We start from the raw sequence: 24438 nt of genomic DNA, 5'->3' as shown, positions 1-24438 counted from the left end.
CAAATGGCATGTTTGCAAAGGGTTCAGAGCCCTTCACGTGAAAGGCACAGAGCCTCAGAGAGAATGTACATAGGGTTGACCCCAGATCGGTTCTTTTGGGAGTGGGGGCCTGCGGCGTGGTCCCTCTTGTGCATTTCAAGTTTGAGAGCCAGCATCTCAGTGTGGGGAGATAATCCAGAGGACCTCAGACGAGCCCTGGAGCCCTGGGGCTGCCAGTCACCGCATGACTCAGCACCCAACAACAGCTGAGCCGAGTACACTGCACAGTGAGTCAGATGGAAGCAAACCCTCGTGGCCCGTCTAGTGCGGATCCCCAACCCCAGAGACCATGCCAGTTCACTGCGGGTTGGCCAGGTTGGGGGGTGGGGGCAGGGCCTCAGGCATGGACCCTGCCTTTGCTGTGGCAATGTCAGCTACAGGACAGAGAAGCTTCATCAGAGTGTGCAAGGCTGACATGGTTTTGGAAACCTCTGGTCCTCAGATGCCTGTGGGCCTGGGCTCACCCCAGTGTGGGACCCTCCTTACCAACTCTCTGGAGCCTCATCTCCAACCGAGAGCTGAATCCAGGTCTCTGAAATGTCAGACGGCAGGGCTGGTGTACTGGGGTGGCCACCATGCCCTCTCCCACCAACAGCTGCAGCAATCACCACGTGGGCTCTTGGCTAACCCTCTCCCTCCTCCCGCTCTGCCCTCTGCAGCCTCGCAGGGCTTTCCCTCCCTGCCCTGCCCTAGGGCTGGATCTGATTTAGGCAATTTCACTTACCAAGGCAGGTGTTTTCCTGTCATCCCACATTGCCCCCCACTCAGGAGTCTAAGGGTGACCTTAATGCCAGGATTTGGCTCAGGATATGAGGGGCCTAACCCTTGCCTTGCTGTGCCATGGTGAGGGTCCCATAAGATGGTGCAGGCGTGGCCCGTGGCTGGAGTAGCACCTGGCACTCGGGGGGCACTCAGCAAATGGCACTTCTCATGCCTTCCTCCTTTGAATCTGGGTTTGTTGGCTCAGCGCTTGGAATGTGATGCTCTTAGACCTGTACTGAAACCTCAGTCCTTGGAAGAATCATTGTGGTCTAAAAGAAACTTTAATTCCCACCTCCCGATAGGACCCCCAGCCCTCCATCCCCCACAGTAAGGGGAACAAGGACCTGAAAGAGAGCAGTGTGCCCGGCTCTGCTGCAGGAGGAGCAGCTCGGAGACGTCTCTGGAGGGAAAGGCTGCCAGTGCTGGAAAGCCTCGGCCCTCAGCCTCAGCAGGCCTCAGGCAGATGGGCAGGCGGCTGCTGGTGCAGAGTGAGCTGAAGTTAACTAGCCATGAATTCTCTCAGTCCTGGTGGCGCGTGATATTATTTTTCCCATGCAGATGTCCCTGCACTGGAGTAGGGCTTGATGGATTCCTTTGGCACCAAAGAGTGAAGACTGGAAATTTGAGCATGAGGCCAGGTTGGACCTCTGCTTCCTCCTCGTGTCCCCACCCCTTCCCTAGGGAAGCGCTTGGTGTCTTCCAGCCCAGCTGAGCTGCCCCATGTCCCGGGAAGCCCTGGTCAGCCCGTTTTCTATCTCTCCCAGCCTGTGGCAAGACCCTCACTTCTGCCCTCCGCTGATCATGCAGGGGTGCTGGCCAAACCTGCTGATGCCCACCTTCCCCCAGCCTCTCCTCGCCAAGTTCAGGCCCTTCCACCAAAAAAGGGGCCTCAGTGAATGAACAAGTCTTCCCCCAGATGAGAACACGTGTGTGAATTCCCTGCGTTTTTAGCTATTTCAGAGCAGCCCCAAGTCAAGGGGCCTGAAAGGTCAATAGAAGTCATGCAGTCTATCTAGCCACCTGCACACCCATCTGGGCAGCCGAGGCCTTGGTCCTTGGGAGCTGGGCCAGAAGGAAGGTAGAGATTTTACAAACACCTTCCACTCCTTCTGGGAAAGGACTAGATCGGGCAGGAGGGTATGACTCTGATTCCACAGCTTCCTGGTGCTGAGGGCACCCACCCAGCGGTCTTTGGGGGCTTGGCCATCATGGGAGAGCCATTGCTGCATGGGGGAAATGAAGGGGAGGGCTTCTCCATCACTGCCCCCCTGACCGGCCAACACCTCTGACCTTGGTTCCCCCCGCAGATGCTCCAGTGGCTTTGACCGCCACCGCCAGGAGTGGCTACTCTATGGCTGCGCCCAGGAGGTGAGAGGCCTGTGAGCCCGCTCGCTCGTGGGGAACAGTGAGGCCCCTTGTCTGGGAGCCGTCCTCAAGGTGTCTTTGGCTCTTGGTGAAATCGTCCCCTCCACCTGGGACTGGGATCCTCTGGGAGGCTGTGTCCCTAGCGATTGCAACTCCAGCCTTCAGGCTTCCGAGGGAGGGTGGCAGTCCTTCTGGAAGTAGGGAGGCTGTTCCAGGCTCCTCCCACACAGGTTCTTCTCACTACTGACATTTTCCAGAATGTCCCGCACTTTGATCCTGGGCGGAGCGTCCTGCTGTCACACCTTATATTAATACACGTGTCACCCGTGTGCCGGGTCCTTCTCCCCTCCCTTCCTCTCTCCACCTCTTCCTGCAGCTCTAGCTACTTAATGGCATGCTGCCCTGCCCTTGCTAGGGTTAGATTTAGCCCTAACATGGCCCCAGGAGCTGGGGGCCAACGCCCCATGGATCAGAAAGGTTTAGTGACTTGGCCCACCAATGTGAGATGGCAAAGGTGCCAGCATTTAAACGTACACCCCCAGACCCCGCTCCCGGGCACCCCTCCCTGTCTTTTATTAGTAAGGCTGGGTGAGCTGTCTTTTTCTGGCCTTTAAAGAGTCTTGCCCAGCAGCCCACTTCTGATGTTGGCCGTTGGTGAGTGTACAGGTTTGCCCTATTTATTTAAAATTGGTGTCTCAGCTCCTTCCCTCGGAAGGGCTCGAAGCAGTAGACAGATAAATTGCCCTGTAAGATAGATGCTTCCAGGATAAAGTGTTAGGCCTAACGGTATTCACGGCACAGCTTGGGTTAGATTGCCCTGCCTGGACCACACACCGGAATCTTAAATGTTCTGGCCGCCGAGGGATGGAAGTGCCCCCGACGTCCCCGTCCGTGCGGCGTGCCCAGCGGCAGGGCCTCCCTCCAGGGCAGCCCCGGTCTCTCTTACAGGCAGAGGGCAGGACGTGTGAGGACTTCCAGGACGAGGACCACTACGCATCCTCCCCCGACAGCTCCTTCAGCCCCTCCAGCCCCTCCGGTGGAGACCTCAGTACCACCTCCTCCTCCCTCTTCTTGGACAGTCTCACCACAGAAGGTAGCAGTCGGGGCGGATGGGAGAGAAGCCATAGGGAAGGGCTGTGGCCCTGGAGCGTCATCACCTCTGACAGGGGTCACCTCAGGGAATAAGAATCGCCCCGTCCTGTCCCGGATGAGGGAACGGAGGCTCACTTGCTGGGGAGAAGCAGAACCGGGTTTGGAACGAGTGGGCTCCGTGCCCAGGCTCTGACCGCCTCGCTGGCCCATGTCAGGGCTGTGGGGCGAAGTTCACTAGGGTGAGGGGGGGAGTGAATGTCCAGCCCAGGGCCACATGTTATATATTTTATATAGCATCTCAGTTAGTCTTCCCAGCAATCCTCATAGAACCTGTGAGGTCTTATCATCCCTGCAGAAGGAGTAGACTCAGTCTCAACACTCAGACGTGGCAGAAAGATTGCCTCGTTTTTCTGTAACTTCTCTTCTCTCCACCCTCATCCAGCTGGAGGACAGAGAACCCCACCTCAGGACTTCTGGGTTAGGGCTCCCTGGTCGCAGGGGTCAGAGTAGGGCAGCTGTGTGCATCTTGGTTGCCGCTGACCCGTCCCTGCCTCTCCAGGCCTGGCTGTCCCCAGAGGCTTCTCTGCTCTGCCATCCTGAGGCTGGAGCAGGCGGAGGGGTGGGTCTTGCCAGAGGTCCGTCCAGTCGAAGGCACCACGCACTGTCTCCAGAAGCCTGTGCAGGCCTCTCTGGGACTCTGGCTGTGTGTAAGAAATTCCTCTCTTGTCTATTTTCAGTGCATCCAACCTAGGTTTCAGCGCCTTGCCTTTAAGCTAAGACTGGGAAACTTGTGGGCTCTTACCACCTCCCCTGAGCCAGACACCTGCTCAAAAGGGGCAGATGGAAAGGAGGACAGGAGCAGAGAAAGAAGTTACTGTTTTAAAAGATTATTCAGCTGCAGCCCCACTTTGTAGATACAAAAACCGGGCTCAGAGGGCAACAAAGGTTACTCAGGGTCACATGAGGGAGGTAAGTGGTGGAGCCCTGGCCTTCCTAACGCAGCCTGGGGCAGCAGCCCAGACAGTAGTCAGAGGGAAGAGAGCCATGAAAGAGCTAACACCTGGGGGGCCTGACCTCGGGCCGGGAGGGCGCTCGCTTTGTCTTCCTAACGGTCCTGTATGGCAATACTCTTTTATCCCCATTTTGTAGAGGAGCTGCTAAGGCTCAGAGAGGTTGATGACTTGCCCAAGGTCACACAGCCTGGAAGAGACGGAGTCAGGTCTCATCTGGCTCCAAAAGCAGCCATTTTGCCCGATCCCGCTGCTGTTCTCAGTGCTGCAAGAAACAGGAAAAGGCCTTCGGGGACTCAGGGCGCAGGGAAAGATGCAAAGGCTGGACAAGCAAGGCTGAGTCTGGTGATTCCCATTAGTCCAAAGCCGCTCAGGAATAGCATGGAGGGGGTTAAGGTCCTGGGGATTGAGAGCAGAGCCCCGCTGGTGCAGTGGGGCACTAAGTAAATTACAGGGAAAAGGAGCAGGAGGAGACCTTGCCCGCAGGGAGTTAATAATCAAGTCCAGGTGACCTTCCAATTAAGGGAAATTCCAGTTAAAAGGAAGAACCCCCTGGCCAGTCACCCCGAGTTAACCCTATGTGCTCATTGAGAACGCCCTTGGAGCTCGGTGCTTGGGGGTTTACCAGACCTTCGGGCGAGCTGCCGAGCATCAGAGACCAGAAGCTGGCTGCGGTGGGCAAGGAGAGCCCAGCACAGGATCTGGGGACCGGCTTGAATTCCTCAGCTCCTACCAGGGTGGGCTGTCCCCACCCAGAGGCATTGCATTCTGTTGGCCGGCGTGATGATGTGTGTGTCTCCTGCCAGCCAGGAATGCGTCTTGCTTCTGTGTGCTGGGTGACAGTCCCCAGAAGGCGTGAGAGAGAGGGCAGCTGTGGCTTTCTGTCATCCCAGTCCTGGAGGAGGCAGCAGAGGGGACCAAGTTGCTTCTATAGGGGAAAACATTTTGATGATGACTTTGTGCACACCCAATTCTCAGGACGCCTTGGCAGGACAGGTTTCAGTCGCCCTCCTGCCTGTGTGATTACAACCCGCACGTGGAGGCTTGTGGAGGCAGGTGAGGGACCGCCTCTCTCAGGGGACAGGAGGATGCTGTGAAGGGAGAAGACTCGGCGCTCCAGCCAAGGGGCCGCCCGAGCAGGTGTGAGTCGGGCAGCACGGCAGTTAGTGGGCTCAGGCTGCTGGAAGTTGTGGGGCTGGGTTTTAAGAGAGTTGTTCACTTGCAATCGAAGGCCACCCGCTCAAGTGAACCAGCATGACCTCTGAGTGGCAACCAGCTGCCACAAGCCCATGCGTTTTACCACAGGGAGAGACAGGCCCTCACCTGGAAAAGCTGCAGTGGAAGGGCTCACCTGATGAGCAGACAGGCTGATAGCAGCAAGAGGTGAGAACTAACTACAGAAAAACAATCACCTGTTCAATAAACACACACTTTTCTTCACTCTGTGAGTTTTCACGGAACTCTACTACAACCCATTAATTAGGGAACCAATTTGTATTCCACGGCGAGATGGAAGCTGGGAACCAGCCCTGGGTGAGTGGGAGGAAAGGTGTGGTGGGCACAGAGTAGTCACCTGTAGACGCTTTGTGGGACGGACTGGCTGTAGGTGGCAGCGCGTCCTTCTGTCTGCCAGGGGTAGATGTGGACTGGGCTACAATGGATTTTCAATGCTCTAGATTTGAAACAAGTTCATTCAAATTAGGTTAATTTTCCCCAGTGATGTTTAGGGTTACTCTGGTCAGTTTTGATTAGCCAATTCGTTATTTTCAACTTGCAGTAACAAAATAGACTCAGAGGTGTGTTTAAATACCTTATTTATTGAAATTCCTGAAGAAAATATAGCTTTATCTTCCATCTATAACTTGCTATTTCGTTTTGCTTTCAGTTTTTAAGAGTGCTTTTAAATTTTGATTTCTTTATAACTGTGTAATAGTTAAATGACGATTTACATAGATCCAAAGTCACATTTACAGAGGCAGGTATATTCAGAAAAGTTCAGTTTTAGTTTTCTCTCCTCTTTCCCCTATAGGGAACTATTCAAAAATATTCTCGCAGTTTATCCTTCCACTATGTAATGTGATGTTCTGATATTTCAAGACTTGCTGGAAAGAACAGCAGAGCAGTTCAGGCCAAGTGCAGGCCTGGGGTGTGACCAGCTGGATGTTGAGGAGCCCACAGTCTAGGGAACTATGGGACCTGAGATGCAGCAGAAATAGGTACCAGATGCAATGGGACACTGAGGAGGACACACCCATGTGTCTTCTGGGAAATGACAGGACTAGGGTGAGGCAAGTGAGGCACTCAAGGCAGGTAAAAAAACTTCAGGAGCCCTGGCTGGCATGGCTCAGTGGATTGAGCACCAGCCTTCCAACCAAAAGTTGCTGGTTCGATTCCCAGTCAGGGCACAAGCCTTTGCTGTGGGTGGGGTCCCTGGTTGGGGGTGTGGGAGAGGCAACCCATCGATGTGTCTCTCACACATTGATGTTTCTCTCCTTCTCTTTCTCCCTCCCCTCCCCTCTTTCTAAATGTAAATAAGTAAAATCTTTGTTAAAAAGTCAGGAGGAATCCCCTCCCCCAAAAAGCAATAATCAGGATAGATAATACTTTCACACAATATATGTAAAAACCAAAATCGATGCCAAAAATTCCCAAATATCAAAATCATAAGACAGGATCAGACCCTGCTTCACTTGCCTCACCCTAATCCCAGCACTCACCCCTCGAGCATGGGGCAGTTCAGGGCTGGGACTTGGGAGAGAGGGAGAGTGAAGGGGAGGAAGGGCCTGCCCTGCGGGAGGAACAGAACAGCAGCAGCAGCTCGGGGACATGCAAGCTGAGGGTGTCGGAGAGCCTTGGGCAGCTGGGTAGAACCCCCAGCAGGCTTGAGTGGTGGCGAGTGACAGAAGGAAAGAAGACTGGGGGCAGACTGCTAGGGCCTTGGACACCTGTGAACAGAGGGGAGCCAGCAAAGAGCCATGGATGGTGGAGGTACTCGAGGGGGAGGGGGGCAGGGTGCGTGTCGGCAGCCCTGTGTTGTGACTGGCTCCACTTGTCCAGAGTCCCGCAGTTTAAAGCAGTCACCTGCAGTCCTCCAGAGCATTCTGGCCACATGGAACTCTTGCCTTCCTTTCCTCATGTGACAGCGGGGAAGAACCACAGGAAGGGTCAACCACTGGGACTTACTTAGGAAGGACACACACCTGGAGGTGGAAATCTGTCCCCCGCATTGCACCCTAGGGGAGGTTTCCAGGCAAACCTGACCTTGTGACCTACTCACCCCTCCTCATATCCTTCCCCAGCTTCTCTTGCCCCTCTGGAGAACGTGAAAGGTCCTCAACGTGGCTTCCTGACAGCCGTGTCCCCACCCCCAGCCTCACTCACAACACCCCCTGCTCCCATCCTCTCCACCTCCAGCTGCACTGAACTGCTTTTTATTTCTCAATTGGCCAAGTCCTTGCTGACTCTAGACCTTGCCCATACTCTTTCCTCCACCTAGACCCCTTTTCCCAGCCCGGTAACTCACCCCTCCTTCTTGTCTCCCTTTGTCTGGTGAGGCCCCAGTCGGAGCTTCCCGAGGCTGGATTTTAATTGTCCCTCCATCCATCCCACCTGTTAACTCCCTGATGGCAAAGACCACGTCTGTCCTCAGGGCCTACTCCCAGTGCGCAGTTCATAGTTGACACTCAGTAAGGATTTGCTGAGCGAATGAACGCGAGACTAGGAAGAGCTGGCTTGTTCGTGGCCTTCTACCATTACACTGCTGTGTGACCTGTGGGCAAGTCCCCTCCCCTCTCTGCGCTTCAGTTTCCTTGCCTCTGACATGAAGGCGTGGACCGAACCTCCCTACAGTCTCATCCAGACCTAAAGTGACAAAGGCCATATGATTCCACTAATTTTCCGCCTTCTTTCCTTTCTTTTCCAAGATGACACTAAGTTGAATCCCTATGCGGGAGGAGATGGTGAGTACAGAGCTGCCCGCCCCCCATCGTCAGGCCCACTGCCTCTTGGACGTGCCCCAGAAGAGGGTGCAGCAGTCACCTGGCCTCTTAGCTTTCATTCTGAGTGGGGGAGGGGGCAGCCTGAGCTTCCTAGACCTCCTGCCGGAGGGAAGGCAGGGGCTTCCGGCACAGGCCCCTAGATTGACAGAACATGTGTCCATATTTAGACATTCCCACCTCAGTCAGAAACCTCCTTGTGGTTCTTCTCCCGACCTCTCTGCTCCTGCATATCCACCACCCTAAACCGGGAGAGGTTGGAGGAGACAGGGCTGCATGAGGGCAGGCGTGCTGGGGCCAGGCCCGGGCCGTCAGCCTCTTGCCCCCACGGGCCTCACAGTGAGGGGCGGAGGCAGCTTCTCTCACATCAACTTTCCTTTGAGTCCCCACTGGGTTGGCAGAGAGTGCACAAAAGTTGTCTGCCACAATTTTTATTGGGTGCCAGAAAGTGGGATCTCCTGCCCCAGGATTACCTGGGTGGCCAATCTCTCTGATGAGGTGAGAGGGCCCCACCTCTCCTGCCTTTTGCCCAGAACTAGCTCAGGAGCTCGCTGCAAACACTGCAAAGGGGAGGTGGAGGTGCCTCCTGCCCTAGGGCCTGGGCGGTCTGGGGTTCCAGCAGGAGAGCAGAGGCTGAGAATGCAGCACAGAGATGGAGCTGCGACTCTTCTATGGGCAGCAGGTGTGATGGTGCATGTGTGTCAGGGAGTGTGGGCACAAGGGTGGGGGGTGCAGCTGGGCCACAGTCCCTTCTCTGTACCATTTGTTCATTAGCCCAAGTCAAGTGACCATTAGGTCCGCAGTGTCACGGCAGGCTGCTGGCTGGCTGGTTGCCAGGTCAGGGGAGGCCGGCTTGGAGGCGTGTCCCCTCAATTCTCCCACCTGCTGGCAGATAGAGGCACAGACCCTGCAAGCTGCAGCGCCCCAGGGTCATTTTTCTCCTGGGTTTCCTCTGCTTGCAGAGAAGAGGGGCTGGGGAGGGCCATGATTTTGGATGCACACGCAACACCTTTTTAAAAATCCCCACCCCCTGTTGACTCCCATCCCACCCACTAGCCATGTAAATACGATTAGATATTCCTGTTGTTTACAGCTCCTCTGTCTCTACTTGATTATTGCCACATCCCTTTAGGGTAGGGAGAAGAGGCACGTAGCCAGCCCAGGTGGTATCGGGAAGTTAGGCTTCTTCGTGGCTGGCACTGACCGTGTCCTTGGGCAAATCACTTCACCTCTCTGGGTTTCCATTGCCTCAGCCACACAGGAAGGGTGGGCCTGCAGGAGCTTCCGGCTTAGCAGTCTATGGAAATACTCCGTTTCCTCCTTGGGATATGTTTCAAGTGCTCGGGGTGTTCTCAGAGAGTGCCTGCTGGTTTATTAGCCTGCAGAGGGCCGAGCTTGTTTCTTTTATTGAGCTCCTCCGATGGGTTGGCCGTTTTGTTTTCTAAGCTCTGAGGACAGAGAGATGAATGACACTCTCTGCCCTTCAGGAGGTCACAGTCTGGTGTTATGGACAGTGACAGGTGCAGTCACTTTGCCATCGTCACACCTGACACTTACCGAGGTGGTCCAAGATACCAGCCGTGGTCCTTAGTACTTGACGAGAATTACCTCGTTTTGACCTTCACAAAAACCCCAGCAGGTAGTTACTATTAGCCTTACTATTAGGACAGTGAATGTTGTCAAGTGAATGACAACAGTTGTCAAGTGAATGACAACAGTCACTCAGTTGTCACTACGTAAGTGACAACTGAGACGCGGAGAGGTTAAATAATTTGCCCAAGGTCACACAACTAGTAAGTGGCAGAGTCTGGATTGGAACCCAGGTGTCCAGATTCCAGCTCCCAAGCTCTTCACCATTACACAGCCTTTGTGAATTCCTTAAAAGTACATATGTGGCACAGGTGTCAGAGAGAACTTTTATAATCCTTATTCGATCGACATTTGGGCAACTTTAAGTGATTTTTTAAAAACTGATTTGAGAGAGAGAGAGAAAGAAACACAGATTTGCTGTTCCGCCCACCTATACATCCACTGGTCCATATGTGCCTCGAGCCAGGAATGAACCCACAACCCCAGAGTATGGGCTGATGCTCCAACCAACCGGGCCCCTGGCCAGGGCAACTTTAAGTGATTTTGAAAAGCCACCTGCACCACGCCGATGCTGTGCTCATGATCCCACCCTCTCCAGCCCCCCCACCCTTTGTCGTGTATTTGATAAGTAGACCGAAGGTTCTGTCAGCTTTCATGTCTGGGCCTTTGTCAGAGCCCAGGACTCCACGGCCCCTCCTTCCCCACTCCCCTGCAGCTTCCCTGCCCTAATGCTCTCTCCACAGGCCTTCAGAACAACCTGTCCCCCAAGGCCAAGGGCCCCCCGGTGCACCTGGGCACCATCGTGGGCATCGTGCTGGCGGCCCTCCTCGTAGCAGCCATCATCCTGGTGGGGATTTACATCAGCGGCCACCCCACTTCCAATGCTGCGCTCTTCTTCATCGAGGTCAGCTCCCCCTTCTGCTTCTGCATTAGTGTTTCCCCTGGCCACTCGGGACCTGCTCCTCCCCATCTCATCCCTCACCAGCCACATGCCCGGCTCCGGTTCCCACCCGAGGAACCGTCACTGACTCCACCCGGACAATCTCATGCTGGCTAGTGCCCTCTTAGTCCCCAACCCGCAGGGCTCTGCACCTCAGACCTCCTCCAGCCCTCCTGTCCTGGCTGCTTTTGCTCCCCCACTTGTGAAATGAGGCCCCAGGGCAAAGGAAGAAGGCCAAAAGTGCCACGCATGCCTGTTTAGTGGCTGTGCAGCCGATCTCTAATGATGCATGGTCTCTCCTGGCCAAACGCCAGCCCTGGCCTTTATTCAAAGCCATAATGGAACTGAGACGTCTCTCTGCCTCTTTGCTGTGTGGGGTTTTTAGAGTAGAATCGACAAACCATGACCGTAGTGAGTTGCTTTCTCTGGGAGCTTTCATTGAGGGTGCCAGTTTCACACATCTCAGAATCTGGAAGGGCTGGCGTGGCAGTAAGGCCCATCCCCCTCACTGTGGGCCACCAGGCTCAGCAGCCCCTGTCCCAGCACCACTCTTGGCTTCTCACTGGCTCTCCTCATGGCACAGTGGTGGCACCTCTGTGACCACAGTCTCCTTTACAGGGCACCGGAGCCCAGTGACCTCATTACCCAGAGGTTCCTCCTCTTTATTTAGACTCCCCCTGTTGCTTGTGAATCTGAACTGGTCATTGTTAAACCTTGGCCTATCTGGTATGCCGATGGGGATGCTGACAGGGTTCTGAGGCAGGCCCAAGAATCTGCATTTTCATAAGCTCCCCTGCTGACTCCGATGTAGGACCTGTTGTCTTGGCATTCCCAGAGCCTCCCAGATCATTCCGTTTCTCACCTACTCCCTCACTTCCCACCGTCTCAGGGCTCCACTCCATATGTTGCTAAAGCTTCGACCTCAGGTCCTGCAGCCCTCCTATCCTGGCAGGTTTCCCAGCAGCAGAGGGATCCCAGCAGGGAGTCCTCCAAGAGAGGGGCCCTGAACATCGCCCAGCTCTCAGTAGACCCCCAGTGCCCTTGTAAAGAGAGTCGCAGTGCTGTCCCTGGGGGAGGGTCCCCAGTGAGTGAGGCCATGCCTGTTGACTCTGGTCTGTGCCCTGCAGCGGAGATCTCACCACTGGCCGGCCATGAGATTCCGCAACCACCCCAACCACTCCACCTACACGGAGGTGGAGCCCTCAGGCCATGAGAAGGAGGGCTTTGTGGAGGCGGAGCAGTTCTGAGAGCACCAGGTCGCCCCTTGGAAGGGTAGGAAGGAAGACCCGGGGACCCTAAAAGAGACGAATCAAAACAAAGCAAAGAAGTGACTTTTGCTGGCCTCCTCTGAACACACCCCGGCGGAGAAGATGGGGCAGAGGTGCGAGGGGCCAGAACTACGGTTTGGCCACCGCACTCCCATATTGAAGCAAGGGCAGGAAAGCAACCACACTGAGTTTTTTAAGGAACAATAACCTAATTCCATCTTCTTTGGATGCAAGGGGTCTCCCCTTCTGGGGCTCTCCATGGTCTACTCAGTAGCTGCCCCAGAGGCCCCCTCCCCCGCCGGAGATGACCAGATGCCCTGCCCCTCATCACCAAAGGCCGCTGTATTCCAGGGTCCATAGACTCAAGAGCTGGTCCTCGTGGCTATGGATTTGGCACATTTGGCCCCTGCTTCTGTGATTCTGGAAGTCTGGAGAAGGAGTTCTGGCCATCTGTTAGACACAGGTGCGGCTGCTCTCCGCCCTTCGTCAAGCTGCACAATGGAGGCACACCAAAGGAAAGGAAAGAACTCGTGGGGGAAATTGCATCTTTAGGCTTTGCTCGCTCAACTTGCCCTTTCTGCTGAGAACCAGTACTTCTGCACCGGACGTGGCCCAGCCTCGGCCAGACGAGCCATCAGGGGCCCTTTATTCCAGGGGCACATTTGGTGTCCATTGTATTCACTGGCCTTTTTCCTCTGTCAGTGCCAGTAAGGACCACCCAAGGCAGAACTTTCCTAATTACTGTTTTGCCTCCTCCAAGCTGGATTTCCATCGCCATTAGAAACAGTGGTCTGTGGGGACACACCCAGCGGGGAACTTCAGTAGGAGTGTGTTGAGAAGCGAAGCCACTGAAGCAGCTGGGACAGAGGACGCTTACACCAAAAGGAAGGACTTTCTACGTAAAACCTTGACCTGGAAAATTGCTTCCATCTCCCCAGCTGTGCTGGAAGTTTTGGGGGCAGAGCTCTTAGGCTCCCAGACTTAAGCTGGTTTTAAGGGAATTCTGTCCCACAGATGAGTCAGGGCTGCTTCTGCAGAGCAGTTAAAATGAAAATCTATAGCTCACCCTCATCCAAAGTAAAAATATCAGCAGTAAATAAATGGTAAATCACAGTCTCCACTTAGTCACCCCCTTTTCTGCCTGTCGTTGGAGACACCGCAAAGGAAGAAGTTAAAGTGCACAGCCTCCAGAGGGGGCGGGGTTTGGGAGCTCACAAATAACTGGACGCAGCCAAACACTCAACGGGCCGTCTTCTCGACGCTCCATGCTTTACCCCTGGTAAGGACACTAATGACAATCAGATTGGAAACATGCTGGACCTCGTAAACCAGGGAGCTACAGGAGGGCCAGAATTTGAGAAAGAAAAAGGAGAGTGCCACAGAGAGAACAGGGCCCTTTTCGAACTTCTGAGGGACAGAAAGGTCTGTGGCAGAGCCGTCTTCCTGAGCGAAGCATGGCCAGGCACTGAAATGGCTGGGCTTCTGGCCAGCAGGAGGAGGACTTTAGCTCTTGCCTGACCAGCAGAGCATCTGTGAGCTTTATGCGTCTAATGGGCCAGGGGGACGGCTTCTGTTGTGGCCAAATGCAGTGCACAGCACCATTTGCCCCACTCCCAAACCCAGCGCGCCTCTTCCCGGTGGGAGCTCTGCCAGCCGTTCTGGATGCCCAAACGGAAAGAACCGGGAGATCAGAGAAAGGGGCTGCGGCGCTGCGCCGAGGCCAGCAGGTGGCGAAAAGTGCCAGGTGCCTTGGGGGCTGGGTCAGAGAAGCCTGGCCAACCCCTGGGATGGTAGTGGTGGGGGGCAGTGGAGCTGTCTGGCAGTAGGTATCCTGGTTTGTTTACAGCAGAAAGAACTAAAGCTGTGTTATTAAGAGAGGCCTTGGGACGTGAACAGTCTCTGGATGTCTAGAGCCAAAATGTGTAGCCCAGTGCAGCCAAGAAACAGAGTTAAGGCTGGGCCCCAGCTAGCCTTGGGATCTTTCTCAGGAGATAAGCTTTTCTTAGACCCAGGAGTTTTACTCCAAGCTTTAGAGCAGGTTAGCTGGGTGGCTGTGGAGAGTGACCGGAAGGGGACATTGGGGTCTCGTGGTCAACCCTCCCAGTTGGGCTGACAGCCCAGGAAGGCAGAGCGGCACTTCACATAGTGTGCGTGATGGACCCCAGAGAGCCTGTGGATTTCCAGGCCCCTCCTCCCCACAGTGTCCAAGGAGAACAGGCGGCTGGCAGGTACCCGCTCCACGTGTGTCTCTGGGCACCCTTGCGGTGATCCCCACGGAGGTGGGAGGGTAGGGTCCGTGAGAGTTCATTACCGTGACAGGAAGTTTTAACCCTGTGATATAGGGCTCTGAGGAGCTGTCTGCGTTGTACCCAGAAATCAGGTCTCAGGTCTTAAGAGAGCCAACAAGGATGTGGGAACAGGAAGAGGAACAAAGAGGCCAAGTGTGAGACGGGCCCCCAGATCGGGCTGTGGGCATGACCCCATTGTTCTTCAATCAGGGCTCTTAGATTTGCGGGTCTGTCCAGCAAGGGCCCAGGGGCTTCTGCTTCTAGAACAAGAGTGCACACAGCTCAGCCATCAACCTCAGCGCCCAGGAATGCCCCAAGGAGCACTCTGGCTGATTGCCCGCCTCCCTCGCGCCATAATCAGGTATCACCCACACAGCCCAGCAGGTCCCTGACTCTGGAAGCCACTTCTCCAGGTCTCAACCTGAAGCCTGAAGTTGAAATGTCCTTTTGTCACTCTTAGAGGTTGTCGATGGACCCAGGGAAACAATTTTTTAAATGTTTGTATTTTACCATAGCTCCTCTGTGTAAGGTATCCCAGCGTGTATATATTTTTAGGCATATATATATATGTATACACACACGTGCACTTTGTGGCTAAAAACATTGGATGAACCTGTGGTGTGCTCAGCCTGCGGCTTGGTTAGTTAAATTAAAGTAGTGGTAAAAGCTGCCAGCCAGCCACACTAGTTGAAAAGCAGAGCATCCACCACTTGAGCTAACCACTCACCTGGTTGTGAGCAGGGCTGAGATGCCCTGCTCTTCTCCGGGTCCTGGAACAGGTAACAGATTTTTGCAGAGCACTGATTGGGGCTGCACACAGCCTCTCTGTCTCTGTCTCTGTCTCTCTCTCTCTTGCTTTCTTTCTGTCCATTCCCCCTTCTCCTCCTCCACCCTCCCAACCTAAACCTGCCTGACTCTACAGCACAATTAGAAGGGTCTGGAGATCAAGGGCACCCTAGCTCTCCTAAATGCCATGTGCTCACGTGTTTAGTGTGAACTCTATGCATGGATTCTCAAATGTTATAATAATAAAAGGCAACATTCTTTTAAGACCTGTTTCGTGCAAGATAAACTGCAAAGGTTTTTGAGTGACGTTCTGCAATTGCCACACACACCTTAGTCCTGACAATAGCCATCTCTACCGACCTTCACGAAGGAGCACAGGAACAGCCTCCAGCAATCTGCCCAACAGGGTGCTTCTCCCAGCCTCTCTCGGCCCCACCTCGCAGCCTGGAAAGAGACAGACCCCAGCTGTTTGTTTATTTGGGGTTTGTAAGCCCCTGGAAGTAAACCTCATGGGTTTCTAATCTATTACCTTGAGTTACAAAAATAAATCGATGGAAGTTGATGTTGCTGCATTTCTGGAAGCTTTGCATTTGAACCACTTTAGCAGCCTCATTGTGTTTTTATTACTTTGAGGGTTGTTTTTTTTTTTTCTCTCCAATGCGATTAAGCAAACCAAAACAGAGGGAAAATGTGAACTCTCACAACCAAAATCAGCTATGTCAAATTTCAGTCTCCAAACAAGCCAATTTCTAAATAAACATACTATGCTTGCCAGATAGAGAGGAATGTGTTGGAGAAGACAATGTGAACTGGTGGAGAAAGCGCCCAGCTATGCAGGGAGTCGGAGGCAGGATCCATAGCCCCAGTCCTGTCCCTGAGGCGCTGTGTGATGTCAGCCAAGTCACCCATCATCTCTGGGCCTCTGTGAAAAAGGGGATGAGAGAACGTATTGATCTAAGGTGGGAATATATTCCTCTCCTTAGCAGATAGCCTCACCTGTTTGTTTTTGTTTTGTTTTCGGTTCACACAGCAGCTCAGACCAAAGCATCCCTTTCTCTTCTACCGTTCTCATGGGGTGACCAACTTGTTCTAGTTTGCCCAGGACTTCCCTAGTTCTAACGCGGAAGCCCTCGGTCGTGGGACACTGGGACAGCTAGTCCTTGCAGTTCATCCTGACCCAATTGGCTGAAGAGATAATGTTAATAATTCCAGGAATGTTAGAGTCTTGGACCTAGCTATTCAGAGTGTGGTCCATTTAGCTATCCCTGGGGGCTAGTTGGAAACACAGAACTCAAGCCTACCCATTCCAGTCCTCTGGAGTTAGAAGGTGCATTTGAGTAGCTCCCCAGGTGACTCCTGGGAAATAAAAGCAAGTTTGAGAAGCTCTTCTAGGAAACAGTTTTATCTACACGATCACAGCCTGTTAGAGAAGTATTATGCCCCCCATTTCCCAGATGAGGAAACCGAGGCTCATAACAGGCAGTTTGCTTGTTCATTGATTCATTTGGTCCATACTCATTAAGCACCTATTGTGTGCCAGGCAGTATTAAGTAAATTAACCAGTTTCACATAGTGGGAAGTACAGTAGTCCAGACAACCCCAAAACCCAGGCCTTTGGATTCCCATCTGCTGTAATTCCCTGTGTACCATGGGGTGGCGCCAAAACCACGCGAGCACAGTTTAACATGGATTCGGACTGTAGACAAAACAGAGGCATCTCAGGCCTGAGAGCCTCCAAAATATTCACAGCGATGACTTCAGATACACACTCTTGGCTTCTGAAGCTGGGAGCTTATCTTCTGTTTATTTACACACCCCAGGCGCTTGAAAATGTCCTCATTGTTGCCGTCTCCTTCACATCCCCACTCCCCCTTCCAGTGACGATTTGGGAGCCCTCTCCATAACGCTTGACAGACACCAAGGCCAGGCCTCTGTGCTATTTGTCTTCTTGAACGGAGGACAATTGACTACTTCATTGGCCACAAGGAGGCTGGAGAGAAGGGAGGCGGGAAGGAAAGGGAGAATTCTTATGTGAATTGCAAAAACCAAAGAGAAATTCTTTGGGGGACGATCTTTCTGACTTTCACAGAACGTTTTTACATTTGTCCTCTGGAGATGGCGGACTCATGCCCACAAAGCTAAAAGCGCTGGAAAAGAAACAACAATATAGGCCAATAACATTTCACTGTACAGCACCGGTCTTGCTTGGGTTAGAACTTTCCCTACCAGCTTCAGTCTCCTCTCAACGTTTTTTTGGTTTGGTTTGTTTTTTTTCCCAGAAATTGACTGTCACCACTATGAGATCAGATGGAATGTCTAATATGTGTAATATGAGACTCACCATGTCACCGTGTCCAGCTGGGAAAAGTCTGGAAATCCTCAAAAAAAGAACAGATACAGTTTCTCCTCCACTGATACACCTACCGTCCTCAGTTTAGACCCATTTTGAATTCACAGATACACTGCTCTCAGTAAACTCAGATGCAGTGGGTCGGGTGCCCTCTGCCTTGACCGCCCTCCCTCGAAGAACAGTCAGTAACTCCAAGGGCCCCTCCTCAGTGCCAAAGGCAGCCTGCTCCAGGGCCCACCTTCTTCTTTCTCCAGAGTTGCCGTTTCTTGGGGTTCTTCTCTCTCAAGCCCTCCATGGACCGAGCAAAACCTTCCCAACTACCTTTGCTCTTCCTTCTGCCTCCAGAGACAAGCACTCAGGCCTCTTCACTGGGAGGGAGGAAGCAAAACCAATAAAACTGGGCCTTAGCGAAGCTTCCTGATGAAGGCTGTGGTCTATTTGCCTTCGTCCTCTGATGTGAAGGGACGGCGGGGGAGCGGGGGGCAGCTCACACTTACTGAGTGGTAAATTCTCCGGGCCACACATCTTAGAGGCCGTTATCTGATATTTTCTTGTCTGTTGATCGCAGGCTACAAGAATGGCTCTCTTGTCCAATCCCAGAGCCCCTTAATTTTACAAAGGGAAAACCGAGACCCATGAAAGCCAAGATTAACTTGCCCACAACCACACAGAATGTGGGAGAGCCCTGGCTGTCGGTTCTCAGAGCCAGCAGGTGTGCGTGGCAGGTCATCACTGGGCTCTGATGCCACCAGGCCTGAGTTGAATGCTGGGGTTGCCACCCACCACCTCTGTGACCTTACTCGAGTTGCTCGGTGTCCCTGCTCCCCTTCAGCCCTGGTTGAATGGAAGTGATGAAAATAATACCACTTGCCCCATCAGTCTTTGGGAAGACTAAACATTCTAGCGCCTGGAGCCAAGCGATACACTCAGTAAGTGCCCCAGAAGTCTTGGCTTCTTTCTTACTTGTTAATTACTGAATGCAACCCGACCTATTACTATTCGGGACACTGACTGGGTTTTCTGGGGCTTTCTGCTGCTTTTATGTGTAGACATTGTTTCCACCAGAAGGCTCTCTGCTCAGCAGGCAGTTAGCAACTGCTCTGGGAAAGCCTCCCACTCAAATAAAATTAATTAATTTAGAATTAATTAGAATTAATTTTTTTAAAGCAAGCCCCCCAGTCACCCCAGAATGGGGACTGTCACCAACCGGCATGCCTGGGGGTGAGGGTGGGTGACTCTCATGACTCTGAAGGAGACAGCCACCATCGCGCCTCATCACTCTTCATTCTCAGCTTTTTGCATTGACCTGCAAAGCACTAACTCCTTTTCATGTTCTTTAAGGGAAAAAAAAAGGAACATGAGGAAGAGATATTGCAGAAATCAAACCCAGAACTTCCCTCAGTGATTAATTTTGAAGGGTGGGCCGGTTTTGGTACCCAAGAGTGGCTGTTTTGTATGTACATCAGATGAGGCATTGGCTTTATTTTTCTACTTCCTTTTAAGCCTAAATTAGATTAATTGGTGCAATGCCTTTTAAAAAACAGATTAAACTAATGAAGCACCTACAGTGAGATCTGGTACATAACAGGCACGTGGCATACTTGCAGAAAGTGTGAGTTTAGAACAAGATGTATGCTTCTTAACTCAAACAGAAACGTTTCCTCAACTGAGAAATCCCTCTCACGGATGTATACTTTTTTAAATTTTTATTTATTAATCTGAGTGTGAGAGAGAGAAGCATTGATTTGGTGTTCCACGTATATATGCATTCATTTGGTTGATTCTTGTCTGCCCTGACCGGGGATCAAACCCACAATCTTGGTGTATCAGGACGATGCGCTAACCAACTGAGCTACCCAGTTGGGGCATCTTGAGGATATTTCTATGGAAATGAAAAAAAAAAAAAAAAAGCAACATTTGTGTTCTTTCAAAGGCACGTAAAGCCAATACAAGTCTGGGTGTGGCCCTCCTGTGTCCGGGCGGGCTTTGAGCTATCAGGCCCCTAAGGAGGGCAGGATGAGCTCCCATGCCTTAGGCCCATGGGACGACCAGAAACCCCAAACTGAGCCTCCTCGTTTCTCCGTTTGCCTGCATCCTCTCCTTCAGGAGAGAAGGCCCAAGTCCCGACAGCCCTCAGACGTGGCACAATGGACCACAGCACATTGAAGCATTTCCCACTCCCCCGGACCCCAAGGGCTGTGTCTTCCAGCTTCCGGTTATTAGGCAAAAATGCACAAATTAACTCTCAGTCCTCAACACCCAAATATGTGACTCATAGGCAGCCCTCGGCACAAAAGGACACAAAATGAAGAAATAGAGAGGAAAGTGCCAGAGGCACTGGGAGCATTTCCCAAACAAAGTCCTTCCTGCTCCAGTCTTCAGAATCCAGATTCTCTGTTTCTGGAGGAAAATCACTGTCTGCGATATAAACACGGGAGGAGAGTGGGAGGCATGGGAATCATGGCCCAAGGCGATTAGAAACAAGCACCCAAAAGCTGCAAAGGAACATCTCTTCCTCATTTATGAAGATTTACCGGGAAGGCCCTTTGAGAAGCAGAAGAGCTCCCACAGGACCTTCTCCAAGGTTTGTCCCAGTTCTTTTGCTTGAATATGATGGTTAAAGAAATACCCATCACTGTGGTTTCTGTTATTTCCGTCTGAGTTCCTTCTTTTCAGGCAACTGTGCAGATTCGACAAGGAGCGATTACAGGAACGTCCATGAGTTCAGGTCTGTCGCACCACTTGTACTTCCTGCACCCGGGTAAAACAAAGCTCCCATCCGTTTGGCATGTATGGGGTTCCCTCTGCCGCCTCCACCCTCACTTATAATAAAAGGATCCTTACACAGGGCTTTGCAGCTTTCAAAATACTTTCATAAGTTCGAGTCTCAAAGGCAGGGCAAGCTGAGCTCAAGCCATGGGGCCATGGGAACATGGAGCTGCCATCCCTCCCTAAGCCCAGCCCAAGCATGCTGCTGAGAGTTCAGTACCAGTAGAACCATACTTGATATTGGTAGATCTCAGTTTTCAAAACACTTCGTCAATCTAACATCTCACCTGAGCACTGCGGTTCTCCTTTGAGGTTGGCAGGGTGGAGACTAGCCTCCCATTTTAAGAATAAAGGAAGGTGAAGCTCAGAGCACCTGTATGATTTTCCCAGGCCCCCTGCCTCTGGCCAGAAGATGGCATCAGAAGCTCAACGCATCCCACCGCAATAACATAACAAAGATCGCTAATGTTTCAGGTCCACGCAGTGCAAAGCATCTCCCCGGCACTTCAGCCAGAAGGTAGAAAGGAAGCTGATGACCTTCGTTCACTGTTGGATTCCCAAGGATGTCAATCAAAATGCATTTCTTGGGCACTTACCCCAGGCCCAGCAAAGCGGTGAGACAAGATGAAATCACGCGGAACAGAGAACATCGTACTGTATGGCCTCAGCTGGTAAACAGATGAAACTCTGAGAGCCGTGGCAGCTCAACCAAGAACTAAGGTGGAGGATTTAGAGCTGCACTGTTCAGTGTGGCAGCCACGAGATGCGTGTGACTATGGCGCACTTAAACTGTGGCTGGCCCAAGCTGAGATATGCTGTAAGTGTAACGCACACCCCAGGTTTTAAAAGCTTATTACAAAAAATAAGATCACAAGTGTATCTCATTAACAATTGTTATATTGATTACATGTTGAAGTTGTAGTGTTTTGGATATGTTGGGTTACATAAGTCATTAAAATTAATTCCACTTGTTTATTGTTACTTTTTAAATGTAACTACTAGAAAATTTAAAATTACATATGTGACTCGCTCTGGACAGTGTTGGTTTGGAAGGATGATCAGTCATCAACTCGTTTTAGATGCCTAACGAAATGCTAAGCACTTCATGTGCGTTTTCTTATTTAATCTTTGCACCATCTTCCTGCTTTCATTAGTATTCCACTTGACAGATGAAGGAGCCACGGTTTAACGGACTTGAGTATGTAGCCTTTAACAAGGATAAGTTAAAACTATACGTAGAGTGATTGAAAGTGTCCACAATAAATTTTTCAACAGTGATCATCGATTATCAGGAAAATAAAAGGTTTATATAGTTTATTTTAAGTAAAGACATTAAATAACTTGCCTGTGGTCATCCAACTAACTCTGGAGACAGGACTGAGACCCTGGACCTATGACAACTTCAAGTTCATGTTCTTATTCTCATAAGAATCCACAGAAGCAAAAAGGTTTTGGAGGGCATAGGCACTAACTCCCACTCACGTTAACTCTGTAGCATCTGTGGAAGCTAGCCATCTAGCAACTGCTTGAATACCTTTAGTAATGAGAGGCTCATTACCTTACTAGGCAGCAAGTTCCATTTTTGACCATCTGGTTATTAGGATTTTCCTCCATTAAATAAGGAGAGATCTGCCCATCCTAAGTTCATCCTTAAGTTCTGGATCCTCCTAGAGGAGGTGGCCCTCTTCAGCTGGGCGGAAAGGCTGGGCTGGCTTACACTGGCTTCTAAAGAGAGACCTCAGGTGTGGGTCCAGCAAGTTCCTCACTGCTTCACGGGGTAGGGAGCCCCATCTTCTGACACCCCACTCCTCCCATCTCGACTTCCCAGCACTTCCTGCAGATTGACCCAGCTAAATCTTGCTTGCTCGGCGCGCACTGCCTCCAGATGTGACTGCGAGGCCACAGCTGCAGCAAATGCTTGAATTTCCATTCAAGGTAAGGCCTCCCACCGCTGAAAGGGTAATTATCTGCCTGCTTCACCGACAGGTTCCCATCTGGTAAGGGCTGAACACTGTCTCTTTAGAAAAAGCAAGCTTCTGGCCTGGCTCCGACAGATTCCCTCAGCTACTCTAAGGAGAAAAAAAGAAATTGCTGGGGTAGGAGTTGGGGGGTAGGGAGAAGAGGCACTGAGGGGAGAAGAAGAGGAAGAATCTGGGGTGCTACTGAATCCCTGGTAATCTCACTCTCCTTTTTCTAGCACATGCTTCTCTGCAAAAATGCACGGGGCTGCCCTGCCAGCCAGAGTCTGCAACTATGCCCAGGTAGACAGAGCCACGAGGACAGCTGGGAAACGCCCGCTGTCTGCTAGTGGGTGAAAATCCAAGACAGCGACCATGAGGAGGGATCTGCAAATGGGACACCTCTTGATATTGTACTTTGGGGTTCTGCTGTCCTGGTCTAGCCTCCCCCCACCCACTGACACCTTCAGCCCCCCACTGTGACAACAGAGCTGTGAACCCTGGGACATTAACAGCCAAGAGAAGTGGCGTCTCCAGCCTCATTGCCTCCAGTTTCACCATCAAAAAATAATACAAGAAATGCTTTTCGGGAGTTTTAGTAATGAATCTGAGCCCATCATTTGATCCCCAGGGCTATTTCATCTCCTGAAGCTGTGGCAGACCCTGTGAGGTCAAGGCTGCCGGCCAGCCATCTGCTAGCGACCTTGATCGCAGGTCGTTCCGAAGAGTTAGCACAGCTAGCGTGGTTAAGCTCAAGTAAACCCGTAGAAGCAATGTTGATGGCCAGCCGTGTCCCAGCTTTGTCCCCATTGTGTGTCACAAATTTATGAACATTTTAGAAATGTGGAAACTAGACTTAGAAGGATGAAATGACAAGATCATCCAGGAAAAAAAAAAAAACCCTAGTTATCTGACCCCAGGTCTGTCCTGCTCTAAAATCTGTCCTTAATAGAACAAGCCACAAACGTTAACACAGAACATTTCTAACATACACAAAGCACCATGAACTAGTGCCATGAAGCGCAACATACCAGCAAGTTATAATGTCATCAACACGGCTGTTCTTGCTGTAGCTCTAAGCCCGCCTCCCTCCTTTATCGCATTATTTGGAAGCAAACATTAGACATCATGTCATTTCATCTGTGAATAGTTCAGCATGTATCCCTAAAAAATAAGGATGCTCAAAATCTGTGCTCGTAGATCCTTCAAAATAATGACCCTTGGTGAGAGATTACCAAGAAAATGTCCAGAAAAATCACAAAATGTATGTCACCCCCAGAGGAGAAGGAAGCAGTCCCTGACTGCCTGTGGCATTTCATCATAAAGTGGGGACGGTGTGGTCATTACTTGCTCAGTCCAGGAATGCCCATCTGGCAGCCCAACCTCATGGGGACCTGCCCACCTGGCTGCACAGACACCCCTTTCTTGCCTGCTCCCTCTGAGTACCATCTCCCTAAAGAAAATGTGACCTCACCCGTTCTTTCCCACTCTGCTGTCTTAGAACTTGATCCCTTGGTGGCTGTTGTGAGTTCATGGAATAATGTTAACATTTACTCAACATGCCTACTATGTGTCAAGGCACTGAGCTAGGGGTTTCTGTATGTACAAGGAAACTAACACTTGATTTAAAAAAAAAAAAATTTATTGTGCCCCAGCCAGGTGACTCTGTTCATTGGAGCATTGTCCCACACACCAAAAGGGGGCAGGTTCAATTCCCATTCCAGGCACATGCCTGGGTTGCAGGTTCAACCCCTGGAAGGCAACTGACAAACTGACATCTCTTTCTCTCTCTCTCTCTTCTCCTTCCTTTCTCTCTAAAATCAGTAAACATATTCCTGGGTGAGGATTTTTAAAAAGTTAAAAATTTTTATTGATGTTGGTGGTTTGAACTTCCATCTGGTTTGGAATTCCATCCCAGACTGGAATGCTATAGAAGGGACTCTATAGATTCCCTTCAGGGCCTGAGTCCATCAGTCAGCTGCATTCCGTGAGAGTCTGTGTGTACGTGTGTGTGCGCATGTGTGTGTGTGTGTGAGCCACCCTGCAAGTCACCCTGGAGGGTACCAGGAATAGAACAGAATTCCTGCCTTATACTCCAGTGGAAGAAATTCCTCTGTAGTCAAGTCTGCAAAGAATGATCTCCCACCATGCCGCAGGGCTTGCAATTCTGTCCTAAGGAGCCTGGCATTCTGGTTGGGTGGACAAGGCAAAGCTCACAAATAAGTA

General features: G+C 51.7%; 1 protein-coding gene and 1 long non-coding RNA gene across 8 annotated transcripts in view; both read left to right on the top strand.

The window, feature by feature from the left end:
* PLXDC1 (plexin domain containing 1) overlaps nucleotides 1–15748 on the top strand; it is a 62324-nt gene extending 46576 nt beyond the window's left edge. For 2 of the 7 annotated variants that reach the window (XR_008425186.2, XR_008425185.2), the window contains 3 exons: nucleotides 3115–3259; nucleotides 10597–10757; nucleotides 11921–12037. Coding sequence is in view for 5 of the 7 variants with exons in the window: in XM_053911734.2 (XP_053767709.1) it covers nucleotides 2109–2169; nucleotides 3115–3259; nucleotides 8192–8227; nucleotides 10597–10757; nucleotides 11921–12040 (523 nt within the window). In the remaining 2 variants the exon portion in view is untranslated. Of the gene's footprint in view, nucleotides 1–2108; nucleotides 2170–3114; nucleotides 3260–8191; nucleotides 8228–10596; nucleotides 10758–11920 lie in introns of those variants that run through there. The other 5 variants (XM_053911737.2, XM_053911734.2, XM_053911736.2 and 2 more) reach the window with 5 other exon arrangements.
* Nucleotides 15749–19428: 3680 nt separating this feature from the next.
* Nucleotides 19429–21187, top strand: LOC123477965 (uncharacterized). Its single transcript, XR_006653045.2, has 3 exons — nucleotides 19429–20069; nucleotides 20162–20213; nucleotides 20729–21187. It is a non-coding gene; the product is annotated as an uncharacterized lncRNA (long non-coding RNA).
* Nucleotides 21188–24438: the final 3251 nt, after the last annotated feature.

This window comes from Desmodus rotundus, chromosome 9 (assembly GCF_022682495.2).
Source record: "Desmodus rotundus isolate HL8 chromosome 9, HLdesRot8A.1, whole genome shotgun sequence".
NCBI classification, from domain to species: Eukaryota; Metazoa; Chordata; class Mammalia; order Chiroptera; family Phyllostomidae; genus Desmodus; species Desmodus rotundus.
The sequence above is the reverse complement of the archived record's forward strand: the minus strand, read 5'-3'. Positions and strand labels throughout refer to the sequence as shown.